Here is a 22,466-nt window from a genome sequence, read left to right as displayed (position 1 = left end):
TTCCGTAAGGTAGCGCATGACTGACATTCACATTTCATCACCGTGTCACTAAAACTTTTTATTTGAAAATCGCTTAGTTTGCAGTTAAGGCTTTTCTCATGCTTCAGGCCCTCTGGCCTCGGTTCAGGCCAGCTGTGTCACACGAAATTAACTTGACAGCGATGGATTTAATGTTTGTCTAAGCCTGCAAATAATACCTTTCATACCTGTATAATACCACTTTGCGACTAAAGTAATATACCGCTGTTATTGTAGCATGTTTCAGCGTAGCTCCTGCTCTGCTCTTGTGAGCGAACGGATCGATACTTCAAAAGCAGGAGTGATGCGGCCGCGTCGGGCTAATGAAGACGGAACGCGACGGGCCGCGCGTAAGAGGACGGGTGTCGTCTGGCAAGCCGAGCGGCGGGGATACGGAGGGCGGGGAAGGAGGCGAGCAGGGTTGTAATGATAATATTAAGCCATTTAGACCTGGGCTTAATTTATGCTTTAGCTACTGAAAAATAGCAGATATACAAGCTCACAGCGCGGCACCGAGTGCCGTGCTGCAAGCTTGTAGATCTGCTATTTTCAAAATAAAATAAGAAGATTTGTGTCTTGAGTCATTGAATATATTGTCCAGATTCTATCTAATTCTGCTTCTGAATCAGTGGTTCTCAAAAATGTCCATGTCAAGGACCCCCGAAATTTCATATATTTGTCCGCGGACCCCCATCTAAAAATATGTTGTTCCAGGGACCCCCTCAGTTAGCAAAGATTTGAGTTACAAAGGTTCGCTTTGAAAATGACACATTCAAAGATTTGCACACGACTGTTCACGACTTTTGCAAAAATAGCAGATCTATAAGCTCGCAGCGCGCTGTGAGCTTGTAGATCTGCTATTTTTCAATAGCTAAAGTAATAATAAACGCCGGTCCCCGGTCTCAGCGGCTTAATGATGAGGATGATGATGCTGATGATGATCGGTGTGGCTATTTACCCATGTGGAGCAGATGTAGCGCCGTGTTCCCCGGACCCTCTGGACCCTCGCCTCTCCCTCTTAGGTTGTTAATTATCTCTCACACACACACGCACGCACGCACGCACGCACGCGCACGCACGCACGCGCAAGCACGCGCTCACACACAAACACCGCCTAGGGTTCATCCGCTGGCTCCCTGCCACGGCACGACGTTCGTCAAGGCAATTAGCAGCAGACGTTGGAAGAGGGGGAACATCGCCCCCACCACACACGCACGCACATGCACGCACGCACGCACACACACACACACACACACACACTGTCCCAACCAACCTGTCACCTTCTTATTTCACGGCTCACGACGTCCCCACCTTCCTCCCCTTCTCTGTGTTTTATACTCAGAATATCCAACACTTTTCATTAAATCACGCACGCACGCGGGCACGCGCGGGCACACACACACACACACACACTCACACACGCACACACACACACACACACACACACACACACACACACACACACACACACACACACACACACACATACACACACACACACACACACACACACACACACACACACACACACACACACACACACACACACACACACACTTTACCGTAACCCTATCCTCGACCTCTGAAACCCTATTGCTTATACCCAAAAACTAGCCCTATAAACTTAGTGTAGCTCCTCGCCCTAACCCTCAACCTACACATTATCCCCTAAATGCATAATGCCTGAATACCTGAATATTTTGTCGCAAGGTCGTTTTTGTCTGGTTTTACTAATCCTAGCTGAGACATAAAACCACAAAGACAATAAAACATGTGCATGCACTCACGCACGGCACACACACATGCACACCCGCACACACACACCAGATTTACCAGAGTCATTTGATTGGCAGATGAGAATGAGAAAGAGGTGATTGCCCATCAGTGAAGTGACCGATGTCGCAGTCCTCCCCTTTCCTAATATAGGCCAAGGCATTGACAGCGAACTGATGGTAATTGTGGTGGCTATTTACCACCGAGGGCTAGGCATGTGATTTCTGTCTGTCACGCAAATCACCGTTCCTTTGGGAGACGGGGAAGATTTATCCGGACCTTCCCCACCTGTGCATCAAAAAAAGAAAACCTGCGAACGCGTTGCCAGCGGAACATCGCTCGCAATGTTCGCTTGAAACGCTCGTTGAAACTTCTGCACGTTCTGAAAGAGCGAGTGATATTCCTGTCACATTTAGTTCTCCTCAGAGGGAGCCGGGCTCTCAGCCTGCTCCGAAGATGCATTCCTTCTTCCTTTTATCACTCTAATCCAATAGAGCCGCTCAATGTGGCGGGGACTGGATTTGAAAAGCTTCCTGATTTGCCCGCGGTTGTGCTTAATCTGTGCTAAAAGGGACGCCACCGCTGTAACGCTATACAGCAGACGCCAGCCTCAAGGTGGAGGGGAGGGGAAGACAGGGGCGCACAAAGGGACGAGAGTGGGTTCCAGCGTCAGGGGCGTCACAAGGGGGAAAAGTGGGACTGAGTTACTAGGGCCCAAGGTGGAGAGGCCCTAATTATGTTACACTTTAGCTATTGAAAAATAGCAGATATATAGATACAGTATATATAGATCTGCTATTTTTGAAAAGTCGTGAAAATGTGTGCAAATCTTTGAATATTTGTATTTTTTAAGCGAACATTTGTAATTCAAATTTTGCTTCTGGGGGGGGTCCATCATGGAACTAAATATGTTGAGATTGGGGGTCCGTGGCCAAATACATATCATGTTGTGGGGTTCTTCACATGAAAAGGTTTGAGCACCGCTGACATAGAAACATACGTTTTTTCAAAAAACCTTAGAGGGATTTGCACACATTTTCAAGATTTTTCAAAAAATAGCAGATCTACAAGCTCGCAGCGCGGCACTCGGTGCCGCGCTGCGAGCTTGTATATCTGCTATTTTTCAAGAGTGAAAGCACAAAATAACGCAGCGATTCCTCGTACCCAGGGCCCAGAATTCGGTGCGACGACACCCCTGTCCAGCGTGGCAGTGTCTTCATAGTGCCTCGCCACTTGAGTAGTCCTGTGTAACTGCCGCTACTCGCTGTGTGTTTGTGTGTCCGTGCGTGCGTGCGTTGGCGTGCGTGACCGGCAGAGGGTGACTGCTGTTTGAACACCATCAACGGAACATTCCAACGTGTACTTTCATGTCTGCTCACTGTGACAGGGAGGATTAGCTATGGTGACAGAGAGAAGGCTGAGAAGGCCTCGTTTCTCTCTTTCTCTTCTTCCCCAGTATATGTATATAGCACTCCACTCGTCTCTCTCTCTCTCTCTCTCTCTCTCTCTCTCTCTCTCTCTCTCTCTCTCTCTCTCTCCCTTTTGTTGCGCCCACCGGTTTATCAAACACAGGCTGTCAGTTGTCCTCGGCTCGCCAAAGCTCATTGGATTTCACTCAGCGTCTCGGCGTGTTTTCTTTATCCTCGCGTACACCTGGTCTAGCCGCCGTGTCCTGCCTCTCTCTCTCTCTCTCTCTCTCTCTGTCTCTGTGTCTCTCTCTCTCTCTCTCTCTCTCTCTCTCTCTCTGTCTCTCTCTCTCTCGCTCCCCTCGCCTCCCTCGCCCTCCCACTTTATCTCTGTGATCACATGTTTCTTCGCGCTCCATTATCTGGCCTACTTTCGCGCCCCCTTACCTGCACCTTTCTTACTCGGTCTCTCTCTCTCTCTCTCTCTGTGTGTGTGTGTGTGTGTGTGTGTGTGTGTGTGTGTGTGTGTGTGTGCGTGTGTGTGTGTGCGTGCGTGCGTGCGTGCGTGTGCGTGTGCACGTGTGAGTGTACTGTATCAATATACTTAAGTATAGTAGAATTTTGTAGCTGTCGGGCAAAAACCTTGCATCTCCAAGTTTCAAATGTGTATGTTTTCTCGTAAAGTAAAGCCCTGCTTCGTCATACAAGACTGTCGCACAAAACTTTTCGCACGAAATTGCAGATCTACGCCTCTGCATTGTGTGCCTGCAGATCTGTTATTTTCACTATTTTAAATCATTTTCAAAATGATGAATAAATACAAAACTGTGTCGGACATACAAGGTTTCCACACGACAACAATGATTTGAGAAGTAGTAGTTATTGTAATGTGAGGAAAATGTTCCTGGTTCCTCACAAGATAAATGGTTGATTTAAGTAAAATGTTGATATCATAACTGTACAAGTAGTAATGCAAACCGTGTGTGTGTGTGTGTGTGTGTGTGTGTGTGTGTGTGTGTGTGTGTGTGTGTGTGTGTGTGTGTGTGTGTGTGTGTGTGTGTGTGTGTGTGTGTGTGTGTGTGTGTGTGTGTGTGTGTGTGTGTGTGGTTGTGCGCGCGCGTGCGTCTGCGTGCGTGTGTGCATGTGTGTGTGCCTGCGTGCATGTTGGCGTGCAGATGACTTCAAGTCAGAGCTGAGAGAGCAGCTCCCGCTGATCGCGGGCTCGGCGGCAGCGGGGGTGGTCTTCATCGTGTCCCTGGTGGCCATCTCCATCGTGTGCAGCAGGTAGGTCATCATCTTCATCTCCCAGCCTCGGCCTCCTGGCTGGGATGTGCAGGGGCGTCACAAGGGGGGGAAAAGTGGGACTGCGTTACTAGGGCCCTAATCTGAGTTCCCAGAAGCTCTTTTTGTATGCCACTAGGGGGGCGAGATAGAAGAACTTCTGGGCCAAAACTATGATATTACTGGCCAGGAAATTGTCCCAGGCTCAGAATCTGAGCTGGGACAATACCGGATGTAGAGCCCTGTGCAAACCTTCAAAGCATTCAGAATAGAAACCAGACAACAACACTACAACAACAATCTGCAGCCAATGTTTCGTGGTGAATCTTACCAGACTAATAGTCTGGTAGGACCCAAGGTGGGGGGGCCTTCATCATTTTATACTTTAGCTATTGAAAAATAGCAGATATACAAGCTCACAGCGCGGCACCGAGTGCCGCGCTGCGAGCTTGTAGATCTGCTATTTTTGAAAAGTCGTGAAAATGTGTGCAAATCTTTGAATATATGTATTTTTTGTATTTTGTAACTCAAATGTTGCTTCTTATCTGGGGTGGTCCCTGGAACTAAATATTTTGAGATGGTGATCCGTGTCCAAATACATGTCATTTTGGGGGTCCTTCACATAAAAAGTTTGAGCGCCATAGGTTTTTCCAAAAAACCTATTCAAAGAAAGAAGAAATATTCAAAGACTTTCAGATTTTCACGATTTTCCCCAAAAAGCAGATATACAAGCTCACAGCGTGGCACTCAGTGCCGCGCTTTGAGCTTGTATATCACAAAATGTGAGTGAATCCTTGTACCCAGGGCCCAGAATCTGGTGCGACACCCCTGGTGATGTGTGTGTGTGATTGCATCACTGTGTATTCTCCTGGCGAGGACGTGACGCCCAACTGGCACCACTGATTCTTATTGTCGTGAAAGAAACATCTTCTAACGCAATGCAGAGCAGCTGTTTATTTTCTTTTTCTTTCTTTTTTTTGAAGTTTCTGACTGATAAAGGAACATGGTTGGAGAGTTGATGATAAAAGTTAACTGATAAAAAAAGTTGAAGCCGACTCCCGAGTCAGAGCTCACATGCATTATTTTTTTTACATTCTTTTCCGTATTCTTTTCGTGATTCAAATCAAATGTTGCACCTGTAGCACATTCCATTATTCATTTTGTTAACAAAATACATTTATTCAAAGCGTAACTTATTCACCGGCTTATTTATTATGCTCTGTGCACTTTTGTAAAAATGTCTAGCCATGAGAATGTTATGGACCCATGGTTCTCTGGACTTTGAGGTTGCCCAGCTTCAGCTCCGTCTCCCAGTCTCACATAGGCCTGTCACAATTATTACATAATTGTCTAATCGCAATTATTTTGCATAATCGTCATAATCATTTCCATGTTGAGAAATGTTCATATAGTTTCAAACACTTTCAAAAAGTAGAGGAAATAGTAATTAATAGTAAGTTATTTTTAGTTACTAGTTACTTTGATTATTATACAGAACACACTAACCACTTGAGCCCTATATATATATTTCAGCCTTTTGAAAATAGCAGACTTTACATTGCAGTATTGATACTTTTAAGTAAAACATGTGAGTACTTTTTCCAGCATTGCCTTTATGTGGATCAAACAAAGCAATGGGAAAATGTACTTGAAACTTGAACAGGACACAAGTATGCCACCTTTGACTATGCACAGAGCCTGTTGCCCTTGCTATAGCACTATACTGTGTTGGTGTAGTCAATGCCTCGTGGAATTCCTGTCTTCTGCTGTCTCTCACACTGTAAATCCTTCCAAGCTGAAACTTGTCAATCATTTTAACAGTTCCAAGAACAGTCAATCTCATGACACAATCACACAGGCAGGCCCCATACCTGCTTTGAGACCATGACACATCATATTAGAATGTCACACCGACCATATTCACGACATTTTGAAACTCAAATCTTCTTTCATTATGAAGGATCAATGCAGCCAGAATCATACGTTTTCACATAAAATCTTCACAAAATGAGGTTCAGGTTAGAAAAATAAAACTGAATGAATTTAACGTTCATATCCTCCGTCTATAAATGGACGCTACACAAGTTTTGGAACACATTTGAGCACTTCACCAATGCAAAAACATCTCCAGAGATAAAGCAGTAGGAAGGGAATCTAGGTTTGTGCAGTACGAATATTCCACGTTTTCTGGATGAATATAAAATTTGCAGTTAACATTAAGGGCACCTAATTTGACCTTGTTAACTCATTTCAGGTAATTACATTTTCCAAACCGTTTTTTTTTTTTTTTTTTTTTTTTTGTAACATTGCCACGTCCCCACCTTTCCCTTCCTCTCTCCTCTCTATGAAGTATGAAAGTTGAACGTTCCGTGGTGGTGTGTGTGCGACATTAAGCCCGCTGGTTAAGTGTTCATCAAACGTTGCCGGGGCGCTTTTGATGCTGCGGCGAAAGAGATGAATAGCACAGAGATCCTATCACGGTCTAATTAAAAAAGAAATCAGCTCATTTTCATAAACTTCATTTGCCACCGCTAACCCACTGCAACTGATTCAATTTGCGTCTGGGTCATTTTTTTTTGGGGCCTCGCCGAGACAGGCGAGACACGCAGACAGTTAAATACCTCATTTACACTTTCCTTTTATCCCGTCAAACCTCTCTCTCTTCTCTCTCTCTGTCTCTCTCTCTCTCTCTGTTAGGAAAAGGGCATACACTAAGGAGGCCGTCTACAGTGACAAGCTGCAGCACTACAGCACTGGGAGAGGTGAGTCTCTCTCTGCCCTAAACAGACCCTATACTCTTTAGCTGATGAACTGGACTCCGGCCGTCTGCAGTGGTCTGTACCCACTAGGGCATTCATCAAATATTAGAATATTCGAATATCAAAGTCACTATTCGACGTTGTTCACTGAAGTCGAATATTCGCTTATTTCTATTTTTGTATTGTTTTCTCTTTAAAAATATATATAGTTTATAAAGCTTGGCTAGATAGAAAGTCATAAGAATGAGTTGTCAATGCCCCTGGTGGATGAATTTGTAAATGCTCTATACCAGGGGTTCTCAAACTTTTTTAGGCTGTGACCCCCAAAATAAACATTTTTGAACTGGGTACCCCCACCCTGACAAGCACTTGGAATTATAGGTATTACATTTAATGAGACTCGGTTCTGCAGATAAATATTGTGAAAATAGCAGATCTGCATGCTCACAACGCCTCGCAACGTGAGGCGTTGTGAGCATGTAGATCGGCTATTTTCACAATGTTCGTCTCTTGCTTTGACAGTTTGGCCAGTCCTGTCGAATATTCGACTATTCGAATACGTTAAGGTAGAATAATTCGAATACAAAAAAAATCACTATTCGTGAATGCCCTAGTCTGTACCCACTGCCTAATGTGGGGGTTATTGCTCTAGTATGATAGTTAGTGGTGGGTTTAGTTTAAATCACACTCCAACCCTTTTGCCAAAATTGTCTGTTTAACCACTTTCAACTTTCAACAAATATCTTGGCCATGTCATGATTATAGGCAAAAAGTCAGTCAGTCAATCCATCCAAGCAATACTACTACTACTAATAATGATAACAATATTTTTAATTATTATTATAAAAAAAATAGCCGATCTACAAGCTCACAACACACCACAATGTGACTTTTGTGAGCGTATAGATCTGCTATTTTGATGTTTCAAATAATGAACAAGGGGTTGGGTAAAGAACGGATACGTCGGAGCTGGCAGGCTCGTGAATGGATTGATGTAAATGACATTTTTCTTTCCTACCCTTGCACTGACATTGATTGACAGTCATCTCTCACTTGTGGAATTTAGCCGTGATTGAGCCATGGTTTTAGCGCTCTCGGGGCACTGACTGATGAGGCGATGTAGCCTAGAGACACACACACACACACACGCACGCACGCACGCACGCACGCACGCACACACACACGCAACACACACACAAGCATAAACCTACACACATACTTACGCATCCACCAGTGTACACATACACGCGGGGAGAGTGAAAGAGAGAGTTTGTCTGTGTACGTGTGCGCCTGTGTGTGTGTGTGTGCAAATGAAAGCCCTCTGTACTGCCGACCTGGCAGTCTGAAAAGGGCTCACTCGAGGGGATAGAGTTTTGTCGGGCCTGACACAGCAAAGCATTTCAACACGGTTACTTTTGTGTCGCGGGCTACGGCGGTGGCAAGCCGGGGAGCTCATTAAAAACGCCGTGGGCGGAAAGGGAACACGCCTCTGCCTTCTCCTTGCGGCAACTCTCAGTAGAGACCCGGGTTCTGTCGCCGCCGCCGCCGCCGCCCGGCTATCTTTGGGAGAAAAGCCCAAATGTAATTAAGCCATTCAGAACGGGGGTACACACTATTGTGTGTTGTTATTTTATGCTTTAACTATTGAAAAAATAGCAGATCTACAAGCTCACAGCGCGGCACCGAGTGCCGCGCTGCGAGCTTGTAGATCTGCTATTTTTTGAAGAATCGTGAAAACTTAGAATTTTGACCCGATTCTATGAGTGTCTTTTGAATCCTTCTAAGGTTTTTTTTTAAAACCATGTGTTTCTACGTCAGCAATCTGGCTAGCCATCGTCAAAGAAAAGGTCCTTTTCACTTAACTGGAGCTCAGTTAATCTGTTCTTGAGAGACTACCATGTCAGTGGTTCTCAAACTTTTTCATGTGAAGGACCCCCAAAATGATATGTATTTGGCCACGGACCCCCATCTCAAAATATTTAGTTCCAGGGACCACCCAGAAGCAACATTTGAGTTACAAACGTTCGCTTTAAAAATACATATATTCAAATATTTGCACACATTTTCACGACCTTTTCAAAAATAGCAGATCTACAAGCTCGCAGCGCGGCACTCGGTGCCGCGCTGTGAGCTTGTATATCTGCTATTTTTCAATAGTTAAAGCATTCAATATTCCCAGTCCCAAATGGGTTAACATAAGTGGGGAATAACAAACAAAAGATGTGGGACTGCTTAACAGCGCTAATCATCAAACGAGCACTTTGGAGTGGAGAGGAAATAAAACGTACGGGGCGAGAAGCGGGTTTCCTATTCACAGGTTCGCTCCTTCAGCTCTCTCTCATAGCGCCGAAAGCCGCGCCGTACTGTAATAATGGCCCGCAGAGCATTGTTGTTTTTTTTCCTCGCAAAGATTTGACTGACAGTTTTGTAATTACAGTATTCAGCGCGACAATAAAGCTCCGAGCAGGGGCACTTTGCCAATTGTTTTGGGGTGGAACACCAAAGAAGTGCTGCCGGCTTTTCTCCCAGCTGCCTACTACAACAGCCCCGAGCTGTCGCCGCCGCCGCCGCGTCACCCGAGCGATGTCTGCGCAGATTACAAGTGATGACTCTGTGGATGGGCTTATCGCCGCGTGACACGCTTCCACAACCTAATTAGAGGAGTCTGTCCAAATGGCCGGGAACACGGGTGGATGTCAGGGCCTGAAACGCTGCACCGGCACCGTGAACTAATATGCATGTGCCGAGGGGAGGCTTCACAGTAAAACCCTGTGAGCGTTAAACGCTTAAGCCCTATTTTATACTTTGTCATTTGTGTGCTATTCTCACAATTTTTGACAACTTTCGCCTATAATGACGAGATAGACGGCAGGACGAAAGTGGTTAGTGACTGTAGAAATTGGCCCTTTTTAGGTCAATTTTTAACACTTTTGTATTTGCGTGCGTGTGTGCGTGCGTTTGTGGGGGTGTAAAGAGATGGCAGTACAGCAACGGAGATGTAAAATTGAATTCATTCATTCATTCATGAGCTCATGCCTGCCAGGCAGGGTGAAATGGGCGCTGCACTCAACAACATGTGTGCATGTTGACATTCATCTTTCATACAGTCAACACTGTATTTGTCACATGCACCCGTGCACACATATTTCACAAACCATGTTCTGTTTAAACCCAATTTCAGTAAGACACTCTCGTAAAGATGAAACCATTTATTGCAACGATATGGCATTGAATTCGGCGGTGTGGGCTCTAGATCTGTTTCCTAATCTGCGCAAGCATGAACCCAGACTCTGAGATCACAATCCTGAGGCGGAGGCTAAATATACAGTTATTACATTGACTTGAGAATAGACATAAAGTACTCAAAGTCAAAGATACACAGAAATGTAAAATAACGCGACACAATATTAACCCAGCCCACGTTAAATGACAAGTTGACACAGTGAAGACCTAAAGGCTTCTATACAGCAGGAGGCTGGGGAGGATGATTGAGCACTGCTGGGCTGTCATTTGTGGGAGCAGCAGCAGAGAGATGTAGAGAATGTAATAGTATGTCAGTCTGCTCAAATAGAACTTCTAGATTGAACCATTATAGTGGCCATATCATGTGATTGGAGGGTGTATGTGTGTGTTAGGGATGGGACGATAAGCGATATTATCGTTTATCGTGATAAAAAAAACACTCGCGATAATCGTATTGTGGAGATTACATTTTATCCTGATATCGTCCTCCGTCATGCATTGGAATCAATTAACCTTTTATTTGCCGAGCTGGATATGCTGTACCACTTAAACCCTCTATAATTGGTAAAAGGTACTTATGACGTACTTGATACAGTCTTTTTTTCCCACTCTCTATCAAATGTTTTTTCCAAAAAATAGCCGATCTACAAGCTCACAGCTTGTAGATCTGCTATTTTATGGCAAATGTTCTGCCCTAGGATAATGGATTTTGATTATCGCGATAATATCGTAAACCGCGATTTCTTTTGTCACAACAATCGTGATATGACATTTTCATATCGTCCCATCCCTAATGTGTGTGGGTAGGACCGGCTTGACTTCCGCTCCTGCCTGAACTACTGTGATGCTCCACGCATTGATTGCCTTTTCTACTAAAATATCTCATACACATCAATACTAACTCCATCAGCATGTCAGCATGGATTCATTAGCAGACACAACCTCACATCCCTAAAGCCTCATTTATAGTCCGTCACATGACCGTTTCCCTTCCCGATTGATTGCAGAATAATATCCAATCTAACGTGTCGTGATGTGAGGCGTTGTCAATTATTGTGAGCAAGCAACACCATCAAGCTATAGATTATAAATTAGCCGTGCGTAGGTATTTTCCCTATTCTGATGTGCGTACATTCATCGAAAATAGCATATCTACAAGCTCACAGCACGTTGCAATTGTGCCTATTTCTGTCAAAGATAATTAGCGCAGTAGAGCAAAAACAGCGAGGGTCCTAGGATAGAGCCCTTGGGAATCCGGTTAACTAAGTATAGGGTTTAAGTGGTTAATCATACCCCGTTTTATGCTTCAGAATTCCACTTATTGCCCCAAGATTTGGTTGTGAGTCTTGCCCTATAAAACCAAATTAACATTTTAATATCACATGCCAATTTGACTGTTAATCCCATATGATAAATAGAGTGATTTTTCCCCTCCCGCCTCTGTATGATCTCACCACTAATACGTCTCTGTGTGCCGCTGATGAATGACTCCCACACATCAAACGTCGGCTAATTAGTTTGTGTTTATGAACGCCATGAAAGTCATTATATCCGCAGAGCTACACAGTACAGTAGATTAGTGTGTATATCTAGGACCCACGCAAGATGGGGATATATTTACTGCACTATAAAGCAACTACAGTGTAGGGTACCGCATTGTGTACGCTAATGTCCTTGAAAGGAGCAATCACAAACAGCAGGCTGCTGCCGTAGCGTTACTGTATGCTTACCGTAAAGTCGTAAAATGTGATATGCTGACAGGCAAAGACTGTATAAGAAAGTAACGTATAGTCTCTTGCTAAACATAGCAATATCAATGAATTACATACTTCCAACTAATGACCATGAGTTTCATATACGTAGAATATGAGGCTAATCAATACTTGTTGATGAAAGTTTACTACAAGAAACGTCACAGCTTGTCCGTGTCCGTCCGTCCGTGTAGACATGAACACATTTTTACGGTCTATGGGTTTGCCACTCTGACATCATGCTCTGATGTCACTGTGATGTCAGGGGAACCACTCTACCAGAATGGGTTTGCCGCTCTGACATCACGCTCTGGTGTCACTGTGATGTCAAGGGAACCACTCTACCAGAATGGGTTTGCCGCTCTGACATCACGCTCTGGCTTCACTGTGGTGTCACGCTAATGCCCATATATGGAGTTCCCTGATGTCATCAATATTAATGATGCCCTGTTAGAGAGATCCCTGTGATGCCAGGGGGAACAAATCCCTTTTATGCCCATATACAGTATGGAGATATGGAGATCCCTGTGATGCCAGGGGAACATATCCCTTTTATGCCCATATATGGGGATCCCTGATGTCCACATCCCTGATGTCCACATCACTGTGGCGCGACCTCGCCCTTTAGGTCGAGGTCGCTTGTCACCCCGTGGCGTCTTACTAGTAATATATTAACCACTTAAGCCCCATGTACTTCATTGTAAGACGAATAGTGAAAATAGCTGATCTAAAAGCATCGTGATGTATCGTGATGCGATATGTTGAGCTCGTAGATTAGCTATTTTTGCCGGTTAGTCACTTTTTGACAATACTGACAGGAAAAATCTATACGAAATGAATATAGCCTTTTGATAAACATAGCCTTATCAATTAATTCCTTTCCAGCCAACGACCATGAGCTTGAATTAAGCCATTGTTTCATTTGGATAGCGCCGCTTGACAGTAGGCAATATGTAAATGCTGTACATGAGGCCAATCAATTTGACAGTAATAGATTAATGTGGGCATTAGTGCCATGGGGTTGATTAGTGTATACATTAGGGCCATTCCCTAAGTGAACAGGGTAGACTAATAGAAGGATAAATGCTGGACATTGGTGAAAATAACATGGTTAAGTGACACACAGCAAACCGTAATTTAGCATTCTGGCCAACTTAAATGCTTTTAACCGTTTGAGTTTATGGATTTCCAGTGGCCTAATGAGTTTGTTACGCTCCCCCCCCCCCACACGTAAACACACACACACACACACACACACACACACACACACACACACACACACACACACACACACACACACACACACAGTATACACATCCATACAAGTGTCAAGTAAATGACTCAGTGGAACATTAGACTGTATCATATATACAGTATCATGTAGATGTGTGTGTTTGTGCATGTGTGCAATCCTGCCTGCGTTTGTGCATGTGTGTGTGCGTGTGTGTGTGCGTGTGCGTGTGCGTGTGTGTGTGCGTGTGTGTGTGTGTGTGTGTGTGTGAGACCATCTGGGCGAAGGCTGTATCACACACACAGACTGTATAGCGTGTTCCCATGAATCATTGCAGTATAGCCAGTTATCCTCTCTTCCTATCGCGGCTGTTGTTTTATATATGGGTAAAAATAGAGCTGGCGTCTGGATGCATTTTGCCCCGTGCACTCAGATCAAGAAGCCATGAAATATTAATGCGGGGATCTATTTTTTATCTGAAGGCCATAAAATGATGAGTCCAGTTAAACAGGGCTGCTGGGGGGACGTAGGCAGAGAGGGCTGTGTGCAATTTAAATTGTACATGAAGGTGGGGCTCAAGTCCAGAGACCAGAAATGAGACACGCACACACAGGCACACATAATAGTATGTATTAGGGGTGTAGCGATACATTTAATAGCGATACGATACGTATCATCATACATGGTTGACGATACGATACATTGGACGATATTGGTTCATCCATGGCCATACGATACGATTCAATTCAATGATTTAAAGTTAATGTTTAGTAACTATTTAGCAAATAAATTAAATCTGTGTGAAACGTGTCAATAGTGCAGGTTTTTTAAGGGAACATCTATTATTATGGATATAAATAAGTAAACAACGTGATTCTCTAGCAAATACATGGACATTACATTTCAACACATAATGGACAAACCCTCACCTTGACATAGAACATAGAGATAACACACATTTATCAGTAGACCAAGAGTAGCTATATGGAATGAAACGTAATTAGACCCCTCTTTTTCATTTTCCCTCTTAAAATAGCTAAATACAAGGCACAAATACTTAGTTTCCATACAATCGATTATTGGATTGTAAAACGATTCAATGCCGATTATGTGCATTGTAAAACGATACGATTCGATATGGTACGACATTTTGCTTTTGCATGACGATATAGTAGATCATTGCAAATTAAAATCGATTTTTCGATTCAGTTACTATATCGTTAGACCCCTAGTATGTATGCATGCATTATATCTGCACATGTATGCCCTCTGAATTCAGCATGTGCAGTGGCATGTACGTGTCACGCAGACATTTCCTAGTCCAAACCCCAGCAGCGAGAGCTCCAATTCTTGTAAATAGAATGTCATTATTGGATACACTGGCTTTAACCCTCACATGGATTAACTTAAATCCAGTCGGTATGGAATATCTAATCAGCAATTACGTTCACTCATGCACGGTTCAAGGCAATTAGAGCAGTAACTAGGCTGAGCCTCCGTTCAAGAGCTAGGTGAGGCACTTTAGATCCCTCCAAGACCAAGACCTCGTCCTCCGCTTCTCCCCACTCTCCCTCCCCCTCCCTGCGGAGAGAGAGAGAGAGAGAGAGAGAGCCCGGGCTCCTGGCTCTCCCTCCATTGCTCATGCAAATGAACAGGCACAAATGGACTTGATGAAGATGGTTTCGTTCCAATCATGACTGCACCCGGTGTCCCTCTAAACAACCCTGAGAGGGATGACTGTCCCCCGAGTGTCAGTGCCGCGGAAATGATGATTCTGACATCCACTTTACGTCCTCCTCTATCCCGTTTAGATCGGGAACGCATTATTACGCATTATTACTACAACTAATAATAAATAACTACGTTATTTTATGCTTTAACTGCAAGCTTGTAGATCTGCTATTTTTGAAGTGCAAGTGCCGATTCTATAAATGTCTTCTAAATCCTACTAAGGTTTTTGAAAAGCGCATGTTTCTATGTCAGTGGTACTTTGATTCATTGATTGACTATTTTATAAGACAAAAATTTAGAACAGTACAAGTATAGTCAATACAATAGAAATGTAGTACAGTACAAGTACAGTTAAACACCCTGCCTAAAAGGAACATCCCAAATAAGACCTTTTACAGTCTTTTTTTTACATTTGAAGTCCTCAAGTTCTCAAACTTTTTCATGTCAAGGACCCCTAGAATTAGATGTATTTGGCCACCAACCCCCATCTAGTAATATTATGTATCAGGGACCCCCCAGAAGCAAATATTTGAGTTACAAATGTTCACTTTTAAACAGATATATTCAAAGATTTGCAAAAGAATCCACAAGATTTACAAGCTCATGAACTTGTATATCTGCTATTTTTTAACAGTCAAAGCATAAAATAATGGTTCAAGTGGTTCCGGGTCGTAGTGGGCTATGTCGGCGCTGCGGCCTCATGTTGCCAATGTGTTTACAAGTGCCTCACAGCAAGCACCGTCCGCCCCCACCCCCCCTCGCCCGCTCCGCCCCACCCCGCCCCGCCCCGCCCCGCCGGGCCCTAGCTGTCGTCCCAGAAACAATCTGTCGGTAGCGCGTGCACACATCTCCAGACAGTGAACCGAGCTCACCTATCTCAGAGCGGGCATAAAGAGGCGGTTGATAGCGCAGTAGGTTTTATCTCTTTATGAGCTCCCGTGGGGAGCGGGCTGCGGGGAAATTGGTTCTACTGCTATCAAAGAGCACAGTCTGCTAGAGTCAGGGAGAACGGGGAGTGGAGGGGGGGGGAGAAAAAATTATGTCTGCATTTACTCTTTCTATATAACCCTTCAGCCCTCCTCCCTCCCTCCCCCACCATCTCTCTCTCTCTCTCTCTTTCTCCCTGGGCTGATGTTTTTGCTCAGCCCTTACAAAGACTATCGTCAAACCACCATTTTGTTGCAGATTTTGTGTTGTTTGAGGCAGACACCTGCTGTATAGCTGTCTGTCAATCCATAAACATTTTTTCGCCTTACCACAGTGCTCTGGTCCGCCTCGGACCAGTGGTTCGTGGATGTTTGAATGCAAGTCACCATGTTTTCCCCAAACGCATCCCCATCAGCCATTTGTCATATTATTATTGTACACACTGGCTTTAACCCTCACATATGGATTAATTCATACTTTAGCTATTGAAAAATAGCAGATATACAAGCTCACAGCGTGGCACAGAGTGCTGCGCTGCAACAGCAGGGCAACAGCTTGTACCGGTAGATCTGCTATTTAACTCACTTAGCGCCGAGCGAGCCAGATTTCAATATGAATCTGCGCTTATAACGCCAGGAAATAGCTATATTGAATCCCCAAAATCACATTACATAACCAGGTACACGTGCCTGCGAATGCCACAAGATGACCACTAGAGTGAGCCATAGCCCATAGACTTTCCATGGTCCCATGTTAAGTCAGAATAAAAAACGAGGTTCAGGACATAACAGGATGGTACAATGACATGCTCTCCATTGACATTCAATGGACAGGCCGCGGGCCGCCAGTTGAGCTCAATACTGCTCAATTCGTGCTTGATCGTCTCAAACCACCATTGGTATGGGCATCGGAACGTATATAGATGCCACACAGAAAGTTTCCGAATCAAAATCCGACCTAGTGAAGCTACGTGAGGGTTGGATGGTTTGCATTGAGCCTAGCGGCTAACAGAGGCCTACGTAAACAGGAAGCTATGGCTTAAAGGTGACGTCATAATCGTATCCTTTTTTTTCACGGTTTTCATCTGTATGCTAGTCGAAGGTAAGCTAACCGTTCCGCTCCGTCTATCAACCCAAATTAAAAGCTTAAACAATGCTTTTATATAAAAGTCGCTCCGAGTCGCTCGGCACTAAACGCCATCATTAGTTAGTCGCCCCGAAAGTCGCTCGGCGCTAACCTGACTGCGCCAGATGATAGTAGCAGTGCGTCCGCTCTGCCTACTAGCATCTGGTACTGCTCCGGCACTCTCGATGTAAGGGGCGGGCCATTTTTTGAATTGCTAAGCAGGTGATTGGATGGGGCCCTCTGTCTATCACAGTCTGGAGTGCCAACTCCAACCAGTCATATTGGCTTGTCTGCATGACGTTACACCCAGAATCCGCCTCCTGGGTTTCCACGTGGTCTGCAATCAGACTCTATTGGCTCATAGCCGCTCAGAGCCCGCCCGTAGCCAGGGACGGACTGGGACTAAAATTCAGCCCTGGCATCTTGGCCAGACCAGCCCCCACAACCAGCGCGCGCCAAGATACTCTACCGGTCATGGGCGGCACATTATGTAAATACACAAGTGTTTAATACCACAACTTTTACAGACAACAAATGATAATACACAACTACACAATCCATACATTGTTTAAGTTAGCATACAGTTCTCACCACCAACAAGTGGAGTATGAATATGATTAGTGCCAAAATGTGTCAGAACTTTGGCTATTTTTTATTTTTTTACACCAGCCCCCCAGCCCCCTAGCCTACCAGCCCACCGGGCAAATGCCCTGTATGCCAGATGGCCAGCCCGCCCCTGCCCGTAGCTGCCGCTGATTGGTCCGGCCCGGGGCTTTACGAGTGTTATCGAGTCTCTACCCAGAGAACTCAGACGGTAAAGTAGGGCGCTACGCACTACTGCCACCATCTGGCGGAAGTCAGGCTAGCTCGGCGCTAAGTGAGTTAAGAAAAGAAAATCATGAACATTTGTGCAAATATTTGAACATATCTTTTTTTAAAGTGAACATTTGTAACTCAAATATTCGCTTCTGGGGGGGGGTCCCTCTGAGACTAGGGTCGGCGGCCAAATACATATAATTCTAGGGGTCCTTGACATGAAACGGTTTGAGAACCACTGACGTTTCAAAAAACCTTATAGGATTTAAAAGACATTTTTAGAATCGGGTCAACAATATTCAAAGCCTTGCACAAATGTTTTCCAAAAACTAGCAGATCTACAAGCTCGCAGCACTCGGTGCCGCGCTGTGAGCTTGTATATCTGCTAGTTTTCAATAGTTGAAGCATAAAATAAAGGTTAAGTAATAATGTACTGTTTGTGAGCACATCATCCCATCGTCCATCTTTTCACACGGCTACAGTTGTCCTCTTCCCACGACGCTCACTGGAGCACTACTCTGGTTGTTCTATAGAGCTCTCGTTGCGAGCCGACATGTCTAACTGCCCCTCCCCACTGGGCTGCCCGACCCACTTCTCAGGCTCGCCGGGGATGAAGATCTACATCGACCCCTTTACCTACGAGGACCCCAACGAGGCGGTCCGCGAATTCGCCAAGGAGATCGACGTCTCCACCGTCAAGATCGAGGAGGTCATTGGTGCAGGTACGGTACAGTGAGTGGGTGATGGAATGTGTGTGCGCGTGTGTGTGTGTGTGTGTGTGTGTGTGTGTGTGTGTGTGTGTGTGTGTGTGTGTGTGTGTGTGTGTGTGTGTGCGTGTGTGTGTGTGTGCATCCATGCTGTGAGTGTGAGTACAGTACAGTATATGCACACATTTAAGCCCCTTTTCCACTGACATGGCCCAACGCTACACCACTCCACACCACACCCCATCTTGTGCCAGGTTTTCCTCCACAAGGACCTGGGTAGAGTGGTGTGAAAGTGGTACTAAACGTGGTACTAAAAAGTATCCACTCCAGAGTAGGTCTGAGCCTAGGCCAAACAGGGCCAAACACCTCATAATGACTTTTCATTTAGACCACCATGATATAGTTGTAATACATGATAATATATTCTATTATGTTATAACCACTGTTATAATCTAAGTATAGTGTATTATAGTTATCATAGTAATACATTAATACTTTATAGTGTATTATAAGCACAGTTATAATCCATTATAGTGTATTATAATTAGGATAGTTGTAATACAAATTTATATTGTATTATAATCACAGTTAAAAGGGTCAATTTGTTTCTAACCGATAGGGGTACTTTTGTGTTTGGAAAATGTAGATATTTTTTCGTGGTGCGGTGTGGTGTGGTGCGGTGTAGTGTTGTGTAGTGTGGTGCCAAAGCTGCAGTTGAAAAGGGGCTTTAGACAAGGTGAATGTGTTTTTTTTTTCTGTTTCTGCTGTATTGATGTGTTTTTACAAGCTCACATACACTTTCACACCAACATGTTTACCTCCTAAACCCGTGTGAGTGCCTAAGGACCCCGCCGGCCCCCCACCCACCCCGGCTGTACCATCACCACATGGGAACGTGTCAAGAGTCTGTGTCAAGTGCACTAGCGGCATATAGGCCAGCCGTCCTGGGACCCAATGCTGCCAGAAATAACTCTCTACCCCTCTCTCTCTCTCTCTCTCTCTCTCTCTCTCTCTCTCTCTCTCTCTCTCTCTCTCTCTCTCTCTCTGTGTGTCCTGTTCTGCCTCACATCATCTCCTTTTAACTCACCATAACATTACGTGTTAGCGAAAGCATTCAAATGGGAGGAAAAAGTGCTTAAATTGATTGCCATTCAGGCATTGTGAAGACATATCTTTTTCCTAGTAGAGCTAATCAGGTAATTACCAATTAGCGTTCACATGGCTGCCACCACACACACACCAGAGGGTATAGCTGGTCTATAGACCAGGCTAAAACAGCTCTGTGTGTGTGTGATAGCTTACAGTGGTGGAAAAAGTACTCAAATGTTTTTACTTAAATAAAAGTATCAATACTAGAATGTAGAAATACTCTGTTGCAAGTAAAAGTCTCCGGAATTCAAAATGTACTTGAGTAAAAGTACAAAATTACTAGCATCATCAAAATGTACTTAAAGTACTAAACGTAAAAGTACTCATTAGGCAGAGTGTCCTATATCGCAATTTCAAAATGTCTTTTGAAAATAGAAGATCTACACAAGCTCACAATGCGTCGCTTCGCGATGCATTGTGAGCTTGTAGAGTGGCTATTTTCAAATGGCCGAAATGTGTATATATATATATATATATATATATATATATATATATATATATATATATATACACATACAAAGTAACTAGTAACTAAAGCTTTCATATTGTAGTGGAGTAAAAGTTCAATTCTTAAACTGAGGTGTAGTGGAGTAGAAGTAAAAGTACTAACAATTGGAAATACTCCAATGAAGTAAAAGAACCTCAAAACTGTTGTACTTAAGTACAGTATTTAAGTACGTGTACTTAGTTACTTTACACCACTGATAGCTTAGTACTGTATTGCCTGCTGGAGCAGCGTGTGCGTGCATGCGCGTGTGTGCGTGCGCAGAGCGTCCTTTCTTTTGGCAACAGGGCAGGACACACCTTGTTGACAGCAGCGGAGGACACACTGATATGTGTTGGTTTTTACAGAGACTGAAATACTCCCAGGTAATGAGCCTGCATGCAGGCCTGGAATAGCTCCTGTACAGACCAGCTCACTCAGCAAGCCAGGCGGGAGGAAGTGACAAGAGATGGGGTGGGGGGTTGGAATGGATGCAGTAGGGGTGGGGGGGCTAATAACAGTGTTCCTACTTTTGTTTATTTCACTGTATGCTATCTCCGCGGGACGCCGGAGCCGGCGAAGATTAATGAAACGCCATTTATTTCACATATTATTTACCGGATACTAGCGCTTGTGTAGCTTGTTATCCTTTTGATTGGGGGAATATGGATGAACTTGGCAGACTTTCCTAAAAAGATGGATGACTGCTGTGAGTCAGCGGAGCCCCGCTGCTCGTAATGTTCCTGAAGCAGCGTTATTATGATAAGGCAACGTTGGACAACACTTAGCGCGCCAGATGTACGTCACGTTGAGACCCGTGTGGAGTGATGCTTCCGCCTGAGGACCGAGAATACAAATTAGCCTGATAGATGAACGGAATTGGATCTAATGAACCCTCCTTAATCTCTTAAACCCATTTAGTACGGGTACACATTATTGTGTATCGTTATTTTATGCTTTAACTATTGAAAAATAGCAGATATACAAGCTCACAGCGCGGCACCGAGTGCCGCGCTGCAAGCTTGTAGATCTGCTATTTTTTTTAAATCGTGAAAATTAGAATTTTGACCCGATTCTGTAAGTGTCTTTTGAATCCTTCTAAGATTTTTTGGAAAACCCCATGTTTCTATGTCAGCAATCTGGCCAGCCATCGTCAAAGAAAAGGTCCTTTTCACTTAACTGGAGCTCAGTTAGTCTGTTCTTGAGAGACTACTATCAGTCAGTGGTTCTCAAACCTTTTCATATGAAGGACCCCCAAAATGATATGCATTTGGCCACGGACCCGCATCTCAAAATATCTAGTTCCAGGGACCACCCAGAAGCAAAATTTGGTTTACAAACGTTCGCTTTGAAAATACATATTTTCAAATATTTGCACACATTTTCACGACTTTTTCCAAAAATAGCAGATCTACAAGCTCGCAGCGCGGCACTCGGTGCCGTGCTGTGAGCTTGTATATCTGCTATTTTTCCACTGGTTAAAACATTCAATAATTCTAGGCCTAAATGGGTTTTAATCGTTTCCTTTTTTCTCCTCCACATTGTACAACTCTCTCTCTCTCTCTCTGGATCTTTCCCCTTGCTCTCAGGTGAGTTTGGGGAGGTGTACAAGGGCCGCCTGAAGCTGCCCGGGAAGAGGGAGATCTACGTGGCCATCAAGACCCTCAAGGCGGGCTACGTGGACAAGCAGAGGCGGGACTTCCTGTCGGAGGCGTCCATCATGGGCCAGTTCGACCACCCCAACATCATCCGCCTGGAGGGCGTGGTCACCAAGAGCCGGCCCGTCATGATCGTCACGGAGTTCATGGAGAACGGCGCCCTGGACTCCTTCCTAAGGGTGGGCTTTGTTTTGTCATGGTGTTGAATGTCTTTTTCTGTTGTTTTCTTTGTATCCTTGAAATTGTCTCTCCAATTTAGTCATTATGCTAATTGTTTCCTCTCCACCGGTGTTGTTTTTGACAGCAAATTTTGATTTAGTTTTAGTCATGGTCTTTTGAATAAAATGTCATTTAGTTTTAGTCATAATTTAGTCACCTGAAAAGTTTTAGTTTTAGTCGAATTTTTG

At 44.4% G+C, this 22,466-nt stretch overlaps 1 protein-coding gene across 1 annotated transcript in view; it reads left to right on the top strand.

The window, feature by feature from the left end:
• Nucleotides 1-22,466, top strand: part of LOC308285406 (ephrin type-B receptor 1-B-like) — a gene marked incomplete at its 3' end in the record, with an annotated part of 349,613 nt that overhangs the window by 283,625 nt on the left and 43,522 nt on the right. The window contains exons 9-12 of the mRNA XM_080726148.1: nucleotides 4,373-4,481; nucleotides 7,176-7,240; nucleotides 18,595-18,783; nucleotides 21,991-22,238. Of these exons, the coding sequence (XP_080582274.1) occupies nucleotides 4,373-4,481; nucleotides 7,176-7,240; nucleotides 18,595-18,783; nucleotides 21,991-22,238 (611 nt within the window). The remainder of the gene's footprint in view (nucleotides 1-4,372; nucleotides 4,482-7,175; nucleotides 7,241-18,594; nucleotides 18,784-21,990; nucleotides 22,239-22,466) is intronic.

This window comes from Nannobrachium achirus (assembly GCF_963921795.1).
Source record: "Nannobrachium achirus genome assembly, chromosome: 5".
NCBI lineage: Eukaryota > Metazoa > Chordata > Actinopteri > Myctophiformes > Myctophidae > Nannobrachium > Nannobrachium achirus.
This window is presented reverse-complemented; position numbering and strand designations above follow the sequence as displayed.